The sequence below is a fragment of the Lynx canadensis genome, chromosome B1, assembly GCF_007474595.2.
Source record: "Lynx canadensis isolate LIC74 chromosome B1, mLynCan4.pri.v2, whole genome shotgun sequence".
In the NCBI taxonomy this organism is placed as follows: Eukaryota; Metazoa; Chordata; class Mammalia; order Carnivora; family Felidae; genus Lynx; species Lynx canadensis.
Window position 1 is genome coordinate 105,258,015 of NC_044306.2, and position 16,284 is coordinate 105,274,298.

At 34.9% G+C, this 16,284-nt stretch overlaps 1 protein-coding gene across 1 annotated transcript in view; it reads right to left on the reverse strand.

Annotated features, from left to right (window-relative positions):
* The window catches only part of MYOZ2 (myozenin 2), a 41,793-nt gene extending 28,538 nt beyond the window's left edge, over positions 1 to 13,255 (reverse strand). The window contains exons 1-2 of the mRNA XM_030313162.1: positions 13,096 to 13,255; positions 12,446 to 12,535 (exon numbers count right to left, since the gene is read on the reverse strand). Coding sequence (XP_030169022.1) covers positions 12,446 to 12,521 — 76 coding nt within the window. The 5' untranslated portion in view covers positions 12,522 to 12,535; positions 13,096 to 13,255. The remainder of the gene's footprint in view (positions 1 to 12,445; positions 12,536 to 13,095) is intronic.
* Between the last annotated feature and the right edge of the window lie 3,029 nt (positions 13,256 to 16,284).

A 16,284-nucleotide genomic window follows, 5' to 3' on the forward strand; every position in this document is an offset into this window, starting at 1 on the left:
CAGAAATAAAGGAGAAATTGAGACATCTTCAGAAGAAGGGAAACTAGGAGAATTTGTTTCCTGGAGTCCTATCCTAAACAATGGTTCAGGCAGCTATACCAAAATACAAGACTAGTGGTTTCTAAACAACAAAATTATTTCTCACAGTTCTAGAGGCTGGAAGTCTGGTGAAAGCCCCCTTCTGGGTTACACACTGATTATTTCTTGCTGTGTTCTCACATGGTGGAAGGGACAAAGTAGCTCTCTTGTACTTCTTTTATAAGGGCATTAATCTCATTCATGAGGACCCCACTGCATAACCTAATCACCATCATGTAATACCATCACAGGGGCATTAGGATTTCAGTATATGAATTTGCGGGGGACCCAAACTTTCAGACCATTGCAAGAAGCTAAGGGAAGTTCTTTAAACAGAAGGGAAACAATAAAAGATGGAGCAAAGAATACAGTAAGCAACATAAGAATAAGAATGCAATAAGCTTCCCTTCTCCTCTTGAGTCTTTCAAATTATGCTTGATATTAGAAGCAAAAACTATAAAAGTCTCTGATATAACTATAAATGTATGTATAAGAAAAAGTTAAGACAATTATATTATAAACAGAGGAGGATAAAGGGACATGAAAGTAAGTAAAGTTTTCATACTTGAACTGATAAAGTAACAACATCAGCAGACTTTGAAAAGTTAGGCATATGTAATGTAATTCTTAGTGCAACTACTAAAAAAGCATTAAAGATAGACTTGAAATCACAAAGATAAATAGAAATGGAAATGTTAAAAAATGTTTAAGTATTCCATATAAAAATAGGAAAAACAAAGCAGAAATGAAAAACAGAGGCAACAAAAAATAAAATGATAGAGTTAAGCTCTAACACATCAATAATCACATCAAATATAAATGCTCTAAATATACCAAAGGACAAGACTAGTAGATTGAATTAAAAAATATGACCAGACTATATGATGTCTACAAAAACTCACTTCAAATAAGTGAGTTGAAACTACAGGTAAATTGAAAGTAACAGGGTAGAAAAATATATATCAAGATCAAATATTAATCAATGGAAATCAGGAGTGGTCATATTAATATCAAATAAACTGAACTTCAGAGCAAAGACAATTACCAGAGACAGAGAAGGCATTATATAATGATTAAAGTATCAATCCACCAAGATGACCTAGAAATTCTAAATGTGTATGCACCAAACAGCAGCAACAACAACAAAAAGAACTAAAGAAGTGAAAGGAGAAATAGACAAATCCATAATTATAGTTGGAGACTTCAACATCCCTCTCTTAACAGGATGGAGCAACAGACAGAAAATCAGCAAGGATATAAAATAACTCAATAATACCATTAACCAGGAAGGTCTAACTGACACTTACAGAATATTTTACTGAACGACAGAATGCATGTTCTTTTCAAGTGCCCATGGAACATATACCAAGGTAGACCATATCCTGGGCCATTAAACAAACCTCAACAAATTTAAAAGAGTAAAATTGTACAAAGCATGATCTCTGATTACAATGGAATCACACCAGAAATCTGTTACAGAAAGATAATAGGAAAATTTCCAAACATTTGTAAAGTAAACAACATACTTTTAAATAATCTATGTGTCAAAGGGGAAGTCTCAAGGGAAATAAAAAAATTCACAGACCTGAATGAAAATAAAAATAGAGTATGGCAAAATTTATGGGACACAGATAATGCAGTGCAGAGAGGGACATTTATAGTACTAAATGCATACATTAAAAAAAGTCTCAAATGAATAACCTAAACTTCCACCTCAAAAACCTAGAAAAAGAAGAGCAAAATAAACCCAAAGCAAGCAGAAGGAAACAAATCATAAAGATAACAGCAGAAATTAAAAACCTGTTAAGCATGGAGTTGGCTTTTGAAAGATCAATAAAATTGACAAATCTCTAGCTAGACTGACACAGACAAAAAAATAAAAGACACAAACTACCAATGTTAGGAACAAAACAAGGGATATCACTACAGACACCTCGATAGCAAATGGATATTAAGAGAACACTATGAAAAACTTTATACATAAATTCACATAAATTTGAAAACTTAAAAAAATTCACCAATTTCTGAAAAGCACAAAGTATCCCATCTCGCTCAATATGAAGTAGATAATCTCATTAATCCTACAACTATAAGGCAGCCAAATTTATAATTTTAAAATCTCCAAAAAAAAGAAATCTTCAGAACTAGATAATTTCACTGGAGAATTCTACCAAACATTTAAAGAATTAACACCCTATGCTACATAATCTCTATCTGGAAATAGGAGATGAGAGAACAGTTCCCAATTCATTATGAAGCTAATATTACCTCCATACCAAAACCAAACAAAGACAACACATAAAAAAGAAAGCTAAAGACCAATTTTCCTCATGCATATAGAAGCAAAAATCCTTAACAAAATATTAGTAATTAGAATTAATATATAAAAATAATTCTATGCTATGAATAAGTGTGATTTATTTCATGGATACTGGCTGGTTCAATCTTCAAAAATCAATGCATTCCATCATATTAACATGCTAAAGAAGAAAAATCACACGACCATAACTTTGGGATCTAGGGCTCGGCGAAACACTGTTAAACTTGATGACACAGGCACAATTCATTAAAGGAAAATTTGATAAATTGGACTTCATCAAAGTTAAAAATTTGTACTCTGAGAAAGATTGTTATGAGGATGAAAAGACAAGCTACAGAGTGGGATACAGTATTTGCAAAACACCTACTTGACAACAAGCTAGAATATATAAAGAACTCTCAAAACTCGCCAGTAAAATGCAAACAATCCAATTAGAACATGGGCAAAAGACATGAAGAGACATATCACCAAAGAGGATGTACACATAGCAAATAAGCATACAAAAAGATGTGCAACTTCATTAGCCAATGCAAATTAAGGAAATGCAAATTAAGACCACAATGATATGTCACTACCAGAATGGCTGAAATGAAAAATAGTGACAGTTCCTAATTCTGGGGAGGGTATGGAAAAACTGGATCATTCATATATTCTTATTGGAAATGTAGAATGGTATAGCCACTCTAGAAAGTAATTTAGTAATATCTGTTAAAAAATGAACATAGAACTAACAGTAATAATGGGCATTTATCCCAGTGAAATGAAAGCTCATGTTCACACAAAAACCTATGTACAAATGTTCATAGTAGCCAAATTCTTAATTAAAAACAAAACGGAAACAATCCAGATGCACCTCAATGGGTAAATGGTTAAAAACACTGCAGTCCATTCATACCATGGTACTCAGCAATAAAAAGAAACAAACTATTGAAACATACATAACTGTAGAAAATTATAGTAAGTGAAAAAAGCCAATCTTCAAAGGTTACATACTGTATATACACATATGGTGTCTATATAATTTATCTAGTATTCTTGAAATGAAACAATAGAGAGAAATAAGGAGTAGATTAGTGATTGGTCAGAGTCTCTTAACTGTATTAATGACAATATTCTGGTTGTGACAGTGTATTATAGCTTCGCAAGACGTTACCTTGGGAGAAATTGAGAAAAGGTACATGATGGGAGAACTTTGTATATTTGCATATGAACTACAATTTTCTCAAAAAAAAAAAAATAAAGAAAGAAAAAAAGAAAGCTACCAAGCTATGAAAAGACATGAATAATCCTTAAGTAAAAATTGCTGTAAAGTCTGTAAAAGCTACACACTGTCTGATTCCAACTATATGACATTCTGGAAAGGGCAGAACTTCAGAAGACAGGAAGAACAGAGCAAAGTAAATGATGGTGTTTTATAACAGTTTCCTAGGATTTGTTTGCCAGCCCTGCTGAGTTCTACAGGGAACATTCACCTTCATTTATTTACAAGTGTTCGGAATCTTTGTTACTGTGTGCTTGGAACATGGAAAGAGAAGCTGGGTTAATTTTCAGTGTATTTTTCAGTATACATATACATATATATGCATATTATATACTGAATATATATATTCACTCATATATATTCAATATATTCTAGAGGGAGTGACAGGGTGGGCTGTTTCAACTTTTTGTTTCTATAATCAAAACAGCAATTCCCTTTAGATCACAAAAGACACAAGAAACAGTATTGCTTATACTAACATAGTGCAATCACTATGGGAGGGGGGAATCGCCTTTAAATGCTTCTCAAAACAATTTAATTAGCAATGAGAGAGACAGAGAGAGAATGAAATAATAACACAAAAAATTGAAATCCACAGATATTTTTCCATTAACCTTTTCCAGAAATACATATTCCACATAATATAATTATATATTCCAAATAATGTTTTTAAACAAATTTCAGTTTTTCTGAAAAACTTTCAATGGGACATTTTCAGGAAATGAAAAATGCCCCAAGGCAGGCAGCCACTAGAAAATGCAGAGATGACAATCTTCATAGTAATGGAATCTTTCTCCTTACAATTAAGACCACAAGGCTTTTCCATAAAGAAACCAAAACAGAAATGCAACTTTTTTCTTCCTCCTCATTTCTGTTACTGATTTGTGTCATTACAAACAGTTAAATAAAAATAGAGGTGTTAGGATAAAGGACTGACATATTATTATTACCTTCTGTACCTTCTAAAATTTCAATCTACGGCATAAGTCTAATTTTGTGACTCCAGACGCAAATTTGAGAAAATGTTTTTTATCTTGTTTCCCTTTTCCTAATGGCCCCTAATATTAGCTGATACCACCAACCTTTCTGAAATAGCCACATGACATAATTAGATTCCATCCTGCTGGCCTCTGTATTTGATGGTAGTCTTCTAGGGTGGGTTTGACAGGAGTTGATCCACTTTGTGATTGATTCAGAAACAAGTATGCGACCTGACTCAGGCCAATGAGAGTGAATATCAGGACTTGTCTCTGTAAATATGCCAAGGATGCTTTCTGTATCCTGCTGCATCAAAACATGGAAGTATATCATCCAGGAAACTTTTGGCAGGTACATGGTAGAGTATTGAGCCATGCTTGGGATGAAGCTCATCCCAAGGAAATCAAAACAAAGACAGAGAAACAGGAGAATCCTTGGTGGCATACTTGAGTTGCTAGATGAAGAAGCTCTACCAGATCACCTCTGAACTTTTCAGATATGTGAGCCATAAATTACCTTTATTGTTTAAGCTAGTTGGTTTCTGACTAAGAACGTGCTGGTGTAGTTATTCTCTCTAGATTTTCATCTCACTGATGTAGGTCCAAAAAGTATATTAGGATTGGGGTCATAAGGATGAGTGAATAAGGCCAGCCAGAGAGCCCAGAAGTGGGGGCCTCAAAGAGGAAAGAGAGCAGAGAGCAGAGCTATAACAAAAATGGATATACCCTGGCCACAGACTCATCTGGTTTCTAAGAAACATTCACTCCTTTTTAGCAAAGCACTAGAACCTTCATTCAAGCTGCTACAAGGAATAGATGCTCAGTAAGAGCCACCAGGAAATTTCAGGGTCAGGGTGTACAAAGAAATTACCAGCTGATACAGTCTGTTATTACTAGCAAATTTATACCATGAGAGAGGGGAAGAAAGAGACAAAAAGGAAAAAGGAGGAGAGAAGGCACACAAAATAATATCCCAACCTCTTATTCTTTATGCTCCATTACACTTCCTCTAAGTCTACATTTTCTCCCTTTGAGAACCCATCTGTGACTTTGAGTGACCATCTGACAATATTAAGGATCTCTGGAGCCAGAAGTACTAGGTGATAAGTCAGTGCTACAGCAAGCTTATATGTGGCTCAGAAGAATCAAATGATAAACTTTCAAGAATTCTGTGAGCCAGTAGTTAACTTCAACGAACACAACCATATTAAAATTTATATAAATAGTATTTAGATAAAGTATATTTAAAACAAAGCAATAAATACTCAAAAAGTATTACTTTCTACTACTTTTTGCCTTTGTCTTTTACTGCTTTTTGCTATTATCTGTGCTCCTGATGTTATTTATATCTATTTGTATGTGAATAGTGGAAATACTATATAATGTATTACTGCACATCTTTTTCTAATTCTGCATTCAGTGTCTTCTTGATGGTCGCTTGAAATTGGCCATGGTGGGAATATTTATACCATAGAAATTGGCAAGCTCTACAAACCAAGGCATTCTACCCCCTAAAGAACCAGTTTTTAAATATTTACTAACAAAGACCTAGATAAAGGAATACGTTAAGTCAACACATTCTGCATAAAGAAATAAACAATGAAAGGCATATCTAAATTCTCCAAGGTTTTCTTCCCTTCCCTTCCAATAGCTAACTTTATTAGGTAAATGGAGCAGGAGTTCCAGACCATCTGTGAGTTGGGGAATCTAATATATGAACACTTTCATTACTGAAACTTTCAGAGTGAAGAATACTGTCAACTGAGCACATAGAATTCAAGTTCAGCTGTTCTCTGCCCTTTATCGCAAACCCGTCTGCAGGGTCTTAACAGTGTGTTTAATCTGGATGCCTGATAAATGATATAACTTGTTCAGGATACATATCTTTGCCCTGATGGATTAGAAGGTTGTCTTTGTGGCATTAGATCATCTATTGAAAATAATATTACTAGGCATACTTTCCTATTGATGTCATTTATAATCATCCAGAATTTTCCCTTTATTCTTTAAAGATATAGTATTTTGCTACTATTTCAATTATTTATGAATAGTTGATTATTTAATTATAATTTGATATAGATACATAACTGGAGGGTCTTCACCATAATCAAATTAATTTCCACAAAAATCCTACAAGTTTTAATCTGCTAGAAATATTAAATAATTGTTACTAATATTCTTCCTCAGTAGTGTTCTCAAATGTAAAATATTTTGTGGTTAAATTAAGATCCAAAATCTTACATTAAAAAGTTCAAATATTTTGGGGCACCTGGGAGGTTCAGTCAGTTATGCATCTGACTCTTGATTTCAGCTCTGATCATGATCTCACTGTTCCTGGGATTGAGCCCCAAATTGAGCTCTGTGCTGACAGTGCAGAGCCTGCTAGGGATTCTCTTGCTCTCTTCTTCTCTCTTTGCCCCTCCCCTACTTGTGGGTGCACAAGCTCTCTCTCTCTCTCTCAAAATAAACATTTTTTTATAAGTTCAAATATTTGGTTTTTGAGTATACTCTCCTACTTTTCATACTGAGGAGCTCCATTACTGTGAGTATTAGAAACCAAATGGAAAATTGCATTTTATTGAGAGAATATGTAATCTTCGAAAACATGAACAGTTCTTTTTCAAACCTTCTGTCAGTGCATAGTCTTATGAACAAAACTGGACTTCAGTTCCTCCAAAGGGAAATATTCTTTTTTTTCCACATTTATTTCATAGGTTGACATTCTGAAACTTCATCAACAATGATTGATTGCGCACAGGTAGTCCTACATATTTAAGATGAAATTTTGATCATACCAAAAGCTACATATTTAGTTAGACCCATGAATCTAGTTCATAGTCTATAAAGATACCACTTACACATAATTGTAGTAAGACAAAAGATCTTTTAAAAATCTACTTCCCCACAATTCCCTGGCAGTTGCCATTCTGGTGGAATAGACAAAAAGAGTGAAGGGAAGTTAATGGAAATTGACTTGCTTTAGGGTGGTCCTATTGATTTACTAAGAAGTCTTAGGCCATATATTTTCTCTGCACTTGTACAGGTCTCTTCTGACTGCTTATAGATGGCCTGTTTTAATTGAATATAGTCCATAAAATATACTTTATTTTAAAATGTAACAACCATATATACATATTACATGAAAGATAATAGTCCAGACTGTGATTTTGAATAATGCCGGAAAAGTCTACAATTGATAATGTCAGTAATAATTTTCTTTACATTAAAAAGTTGATTTTTAAAACCTCTGAGATTCTTTACTTTCCTATTTTATATCTCTTTGCCTTGATTTGAGTTCTAAGACTATTTTGTAAAGTTTTCAAAAACTTGCCATTAAAATATTATTGTTTAATAACTATAAATTTATAAACATTTAAGAAATGATATTACCAATGTATTGAATTCTACAATTTGAATTATGCAACCATTTAGGACTGTTTATGAGATGTAGAGCATTTTAGAATGAAAAAGACAAGAAGGAAATTCAGATGATAGTATACATATAGTGTGGCTGGATTTATTCACTGTGATTTCAACTTGGGTATTAGCTAAAATTTAGCCTAGCTCTCTGCAGCCACTTCTCTGAAGGGTCTTATTAGAAAATTAAGAACCTATGGCATGCTGAGAAAATCTATGAATTTACAAGATGTTACTGCACACCACTTTTCAAAATAAAACATGCTTTTTTCTTGGTGTTTTGGAATGCTAATGTCAAAATTGAAACCAAAGAAAACTAATAAACTTGCACACTGAAGCATTAGGTTAAAATCTTTTTCTCCCGCATACTTTTTGTATTTTGTCTCTGGTATTTAAGGCCTTCGTGGTGTCCTTATTTTGACACTGATGACTTGGTTAATTACAGTTTAAGATAGGCTGATACAGGAAAAGCAAAAAGAATCTTCACAGTCTTCATCTGAATTTATAGATTTTATACTCTGTACTTTTCAAAGTGCCCTTACAATGTATGCCAATATTATCATCGTCTTTGTTATTGGTGGAGAAACTCAAACACACTGATGTTTGACTTTGGCACAAAGTTCAGTAAATTAGAATCATGGAATTTTAGAATTAGATGTATTGATTGGGGCGTCTGGATGGCTCAGTTGGTTGAGTGTCCGACTCTTGATTTCAGCTCAGGTCATGATCTCAGAGTTGTGGGATCAAGCCCCATATCAGGCTCTGTGCTGACAGGCCGTGCTTGGGATTATCTCTCTCCCTTTGTCTCTGCCCCCCCCCCTCACTCTCTCTCTCTCAAAATAAATGAATAAAAGCTAAAAGAAAAGAATTAAATGTATCAGCAAATCCAACCTCCTCATGTTCAGATGAGCAATCCGATGGCTAGTCTGGAACCCAGGGCTCCTGGTACCCTATCAACAACAGCACTCCCTTTAGAACCTGGGCTTCCTGTTTTCAGACCACAAAGCTAAACTCTTTTCCTGAAGTCACCAAAACAGTCTGCTCAGTCCTCTTTTGTGTGCTGGGAAAAGCTATTCACCAATCATGAGGGGAAAAATAAAGAACATAAACAGAAAACATACCAAAAAAGCCTTCACAGCACCCCAGTGAAAAAACTGTAGGGTGACTGAAGCAGCCTTCTGAGGCACTGTGGTCTTCCCTGTTTCTGAAGTTCTTCTGAACTGTTATATCTGTGTGTAAGACCAGGGCACAGCATATGCACAGTTCTGCTTATGGCTATTTTAATTACAATTCTTTCCCCATGCCTCCTCCCACTTCTGGTCAGATGCCAGTTATTCTAGAGAGCCTCCCCTTCTTTTATTCTTATTCCCCCTCCTCTTTTCTCTGTCAACTTATTACTCCCTTATTACTCACAACTCATTTTATGCTTCCCTATCTCTCTTTCTCCTCTCCAGTAGTCAAGTCTCAAATGAGTTTCTGAGTGAGGGAAAAACATGATTTATACTGAAGAATATTGACCAATTAGGGATAAACAGCACAGGGTTGGTGTCCGTGAAACTTTTATAAGCCAAGTTTTCTTTCCCCCACAACTAATTCATGCACAGATAACGGCAAAATATTTTTGCGTTTTTGTCTGTCTTTTAGAATAGCACTTGTTAGATGGCAGCAACATGGCTCTTCATCCTCCTGTAAGAAGCACAGAAGTTTTGTATCACAGCAGTAACACAAGACTACTACCACTGTCAACTCTACTCCTTCTCACATTGATGATGATGGTCATGATATAATGATAAGGATGGTCAATGTGAAAGTACACAGCCTTAGTGTCAGGGAATACTCTCTATTAATTATTTGTTGGGAGTGTGGTAGATTTGCTGCTCATGCATAATTTGACACCACAAATGTAATGGATTTATACTGAGTAAAAATTTAGGGCATAATCAGTAGAGGCTGGAAGCTATCTACATTTTTACTTCTTCTATCCAGTTCTATGTATTTTAGTCTACAGGGATAGGATTGCTCATCAATTCTTTGAGGTTGATTCTTCTTCAGATGAAATGAGTACTCTGATATAAAACTCTCCTTATTTGATTCTTACATTTTTCTACTGTTTTAATCTCAAAGGCTCACTAGCTATAGTCTCTCCCAGACAACAAGAACTGGAGTGAACTTCCAGTTCATGTTAAAAGACAACACAGTTAGTCATCTCATTGCCACGTTTCATTCTCTTCCAGGCTAAATGTTTTTGAAAAGTGATGTAAAAAAATAAAGAAGTTATAACACACAACAGAAAAAAGTCCTGATGTACAAGGGGAAAAGGAGGTGAGAGAAGGACTTGAAAATATCCTTCTCTGTTCAGTTTTATAAAGGAAAATGCAATCCAAGTTTGATTTACTTAGTCTTATTATTAAGATAAAAACAGTTGAAAGTTCTATCTTAAATTATCCAGATTTTTACTGCTGTGATGTATTTGAAAATTTGGAGGATTATTCCCAAGAAGGCTTCTCCGCAGTCTATGTCGCATCTCTGCATCCAGGATATTTTCCTAGCTCCAGATCTCTAGATGCTGTATCATATACAAATAGTAAAGTTCCACATAAGATATCAGAGGAAATAAGAGAGGAAATAAAATAGGGAAATTATTTAAGCTATTTCTTAACGTACTACAGCTATTTTATCTGAGATGAGTTAGGAAAGTCTGTGATCATCCTGTGTTATCTGGATACTTGACCTCCAAACAAAGGCAGAGCATGTGACTCCACTTAAGGGGGCTGGAAATCTACCCGTGACTTGGGAGGAGGCTTCCACAGACTTTTCATGGCCAGGACCTACTGGTGGTAAGATAATAGTTTTGAGGGTCTTTTCCCCTTGAGATATAGTTGTATTTTTTCTTTATATTTCATAAACATAAAAGTTATGTTGTAAGAAAAAGAAAAAGATATTCTTACCCTTGTAGGTCTATGGCAGGACTAACATAGAGTAGAATCCAACACATGATTTAAACTGGGAATACATTAAATGGATCAATTGATTAATTATTGTGCTGCAATTAGAAAATAACTTATCTCAGCTAGTTGTAAGGTAAATAATTTATTCTCAAATTCAAGTGTTCACCCCTTTTTCCTTATTGATCAGGAAAACTATAAAAACAATTTCAAGTAAATTACCTGAAGCAGGAAATATAAAGAAGCACAAAAATTTAAAAGAAGTATGAGTTTTTGAACTGAACTGATACAAGTTCAGTTCTGGAATCTGGTTCAGAATTATTTTCACTGTATTCCAAGCTAGTCTAACATCATAGTAAAACTAAATTGAATCCAGTATGGTAATTTTGTATTGCAAAAGATAGAAAATGAAACTTAACAAGACTGTTTAGATATGACATTGTGTGGGGAGGCGAGTTCAAAAACAATCTTTGATTCTATTCAGTGTGAGTTATGGAAGGTAAAATATGAAAACACTATACTTACCCCTGTACCCAGCTGCCCTCACCAGATATCATGCCTTTAGGTCTCGATAGTGTTCAGGTGAAAGGTTACATTCCTTATCAATGGAGGGGAAATAAGGAGGCATTCTGAAAACCCCATAGATATATCTGGAATGGCTCAAATCAGCCCTTAAAAGCCTCTGAATACTTTACCTATTCACTTTTAATTGATACTATCCTTTGCTCATAAAGTTGAATTTCCTTTATAATAATCAAAATGCAATGTATAAAGAATTGCTTTCCAGAGTTATTTGCTAGAACTTAAGGAAAAGGAGAGTAGAATATCATCTTGTATCTAATTTATATTAAATTTTGGGGGGCCATATGCTTTGAGACTACATAAACTTTACATTTCCTTAAAAATTATAAATAAAAGTAGATTTCTACAGAAAAATGTCTTAGTAAACCAATTACTAAATATGAAGACTGGTTTCAGAGTTGGAGAAACTCACAACATGGATTCCAACTTAAAAGATTTCATACAAAAAAGATAATAGAATATATTTTGAATGTCTTATGCAGTATAAGGTAAAAGAAATCAAGATATGCCATGCAGGTTGGACCATCAAGATAAATATGAGACCTGGCCAAAAAAAAGGAATTGAGAGGGATATTAATTTATAATGTGAAATGTGAAAGGCAAGCCAAACAGAATGTACATCAGCTGTCAGATTGCTTCATTCCTTTAGAGCAGTTGTTCATCTGAAAATAGCTTTCAAATGAGAAAGGATGACTACAAAAGGATTAGTTACCATAGGCTTTTTTACACCCCCTAGAGCTCCAGGTTTGTTATGACAGAATAGCAAGGATTTAAAGGAAGTAAACTATAGAATATTAAATAACATCAGGAAGGATCTATGTTAATGGTGAGCTATGTTAATGCTACAAAGGATTTTTATTGATACCATTTCCATGGATTTCCTTCATGATGGCTGATGCTTGCTGTTTTCTCTGCTTCACCATGGTATTATGTGAAAGCATGGTTTTTTTGTTCCCTATAGAAAATAAAGGAACATTATTGAAACATCGTGAAGAACTTGTCTGGAGTGTTTTATAATCATCCTTTTGAAAGACAGCATCTTTGTTCTGTATTAGGAATTTATCATTGCTTCCTACTGAGTGACTTTAATATGTATTCTCTATCTAGTGACAGAGCATGTTACTCATTGACAGGCAAAGTCACACTGTACAGAGGATAATATTCAGAGTTTCAGGCCCAGTCTTATCTATACACTTGTACAATGGTCACCAGGCAATGAGAAACAATGAGAGAGCTGCCTCCTTTCCCCTCCCTTTCTCTTTTCCACAGTTTATTTTAATTTGTCATTATTTCCTTATTGGCCTTCACTTGTATCAGCATCACAGTACATCAATTCCAGCAAACTGTAAGAATGAAGAAAGGACACTAGATTAAACCAGGACTCTTTGGTGGTGACATTTTAATATTGACATCAACAGCTGCCCTTTAAAGCAAAGAATGCCCATTTATGAGTCACAACTCTGAACCTCCTTGGACAACTGACTAATAAAACATTTTAGGAAACAATATACTCACCTTGTTCTTAGACTGTGCTTTTCAGCAGGGTTGAATCCCAATTTGTGGAGGAAAGAGTGGAGATGGAGTATGGATGGCACTTGGGCCCGATGGTTTTTATCCCTGAGCCTGGGACGGCATGGTCCCTAGCTCTGACTCAAACTGGGGACTGAGCCTTTCTGAAGAGACTGGCATCCAGCTGACATCAACTGACTATATATAGCACCAAATACTTCAGCTACTCATATCTTCCTGGCGAAAGGGAGGAACAGAGAAAGATTAGGTTTTCTCCATTGTGCTTCTAGTTTGAGAGATGGTTGAATGAACATACAGAAAGTTTTTATGGAGCACCTTCTCTTTGGGAAGATAGTAGCCAAAAGGGATTTTGAAAACTTTTTGACATGTAGATCTCATGCTACCTCTTAATTGAGGCGACAAGAGACACATAACATGAATGAGAACAGAATGATAGATCATTAACTATTAAAATGAAAGTCTGGACAATAATATCTACAGAGTTTCAAGAATAAAGAAAGCAATGTGGAGCGGAGTCATCCCTTAAGCAGGAGTGAGAACAGATGCTGGGTTCAGAAAAATTGGTAATATTTGAATGCTGAGGCAGGTGAGCACTTTGAAATGGTGTTAAAGTTGAGCCATGAAGCTATTTGAGTAAAAGCTTAGACTCATAACTGGGTCACACTTTTTGAAGAAACCCTGTGAAGAACAGTGCCTACAAAGTTGACTAATCTTTGCAAGGTCTGGAGTCAAGGAATCCTGTTTGGGAGAATGACAGGATAACAAATTTTGAAGGTGGGCCTTGTTGGCCTCCTTGCTGGTCTTTGAACACAGAAGAAGCATGTTCCCATTTCTGGGCTTTTGCTTTTACTATTTCCTGCTTGCTGTAACATGCTCTTCGTCTATGCACATGGCTCATTCTGTCATGCAGTCAGGACTTTGCTCAACTATTGATTCTTTACAAAGTTCTTCCCCAGTCCCCATGTCTAAAATATCACATGGTGCCACTCTCTGTTCCCCTAATTCGGCTTCATTTTTCTTTATATTTTTGTATTAAAATTAAAGTCGAATGAAAGTGAAAGAAAAACCCCTAAAACAGAAATTTTAAAAAGATGGAAGTTTGTTTTTCCCCACATGTAAACTTAATCCAGAGGTGATCATCTAGGATTAATGTGATTGACATAATCAACAAGGGCTCAATCACCTTCTAATTTTTTGCTCCGTTTTCCCTAAAATGCAGGTCCTTTGGGCCTATGTGACTGCTTCAGCTCTAGCCAGCATGTTCATATTTCTGTTAGCAGAAAAAGGAAAAAGTAATGAGAAAGGCACACTATCTCTTCTTCGGAACATGTCCTGATGTTGCTCAGATCTCTTTTGCTTATATCCATCTATCCAGAACTTAGTCAAATAGCCATACAGAGAACTTCAAGAGAAGTTGGGAAATGTAGATTTTCTTCTGTGTGGCCATTTGCCTGGCTAAAATTTAGAGGTTAACTTACTGACAAGGGAGATAAATGGTTATAATATCAACTCTCAAATTTTGACACTAGAACATGTCAACATTATTTTATATATCTAGTGTCTCTTTTTCCTACCAAAAATACAAGGAACTCCATAAGGGCTTGGGCATCAAGAATTGTGTCTAGTGTGTGGCAGGCACTCAATATTCATTGAATGTATGAAAAAATGAGTGGGCTGGAGATTAATTGTGGAATGCATTAAAGGTTTGGCATGATTTTGGAATTCCCTTCCTGTTATGTGAAACACTTGGGGAAAAAATAGAATTGTAATACGTGAACAGTCACTTGAATATATGATGGTGGCCACGTACGAAAGAAATTGTTTTGTATGAGATTGAAATAGGTTATACATTTTGGTGACTGAGCATGGGATCGATGGTTCAAGGTAGTAGGTAGTAGATTTAAGCTGACCTATTGCAATTGCTTCTAAGCAAATGTTTGTATTGAAGATTTTAATTAGACACCAATGAGAAACCATTTTGCTGGAGCCAAATCAATTTAAATTCCCTCCTAAGATTCTCCAATTGCCCTTAAATTCCTGGCTTTGGCATTTATTGTAGTATGCTATTAGTTAAGTCTCTTAAACTCTTAGCTTTCTTATCTGTAAAACAGGGATTACAGTTTCTACCACATTGTGTCATGAACATTTTACATGTAACAACAATTTCAGAAACTTCTGATACTTAATAAAAGTTTAATGAATGTTAATTTTTGTCTTTTACTATTATTATTCCTGCAATATGAAAGGATTAGAATAATCAACTGCATTATTCAGTAAAAAAGAATATATTCAGAAAGCCCCAGTTTTCCTATTTGGTCACCTTAATATGCTTCCAATTTTCTGTTATGTGGTTCTACAGGTTGAACTGGTGTCCTCAGTAGATAATAATTGTTATGTTAATTTTGGCTTCCAAAATGAAAGGAGGTATTTTAAACAATTTTTAAAGTTTTAAAGAATATAATGACTTATTTTTGTTTATTTTCCAATTATACTTAACATTGTTTTGCCTTATTTTTAAAGCTCATTTATACATATCTTTGACAGCTTTCTGGTATCTGAGTTATTGTTTGTTCTCAAAAGAAGAAAGAACAAATCACTGGTATTGTAACTTTTAGGCAGTGTATGCTATCCATGTGCCCCTTGACAAGGCTAAATTTTAAAAAAGAACATTAAGGGTTATATTAAAGCATTTTAATATGGTCTATTCTGAAAGCCAATGCATTTAAATTTTAAATTGAGTCATAATGTCATCTGCACAGAGATCTGGCTCTAGATTAAACTTCTCTCAAATTTGTCATATTGTGATCTCCCTTTGTCCTCAACTCCAACTTCTCCATTCCCAAGACCCAGGACTGTCCCCTTGCCACACACACACACACACACACACACACACACACACACACCATATACTAAAAAATGATCTCTCCTACCCCCAGGATCTCCGTACTTACACTTGCCTTGCCCTACTAATTATTCTTATCTTTGATGCTTCTTCCTAACCCTAACATAAGCAGAGTAGTCTTTAAGTTTCCCTCAAGGCCCTAAGTACTTTAGATTAATTGGAGCTAACAATGACAGATGAGATCTTTTCTTGTAAGCAAAATAATGGGATCCTAATGGTAGAGTCTGGTGCCTTGGGAGACTAGTGAGGAAGAAGTTTTTGGCAGAACTTCT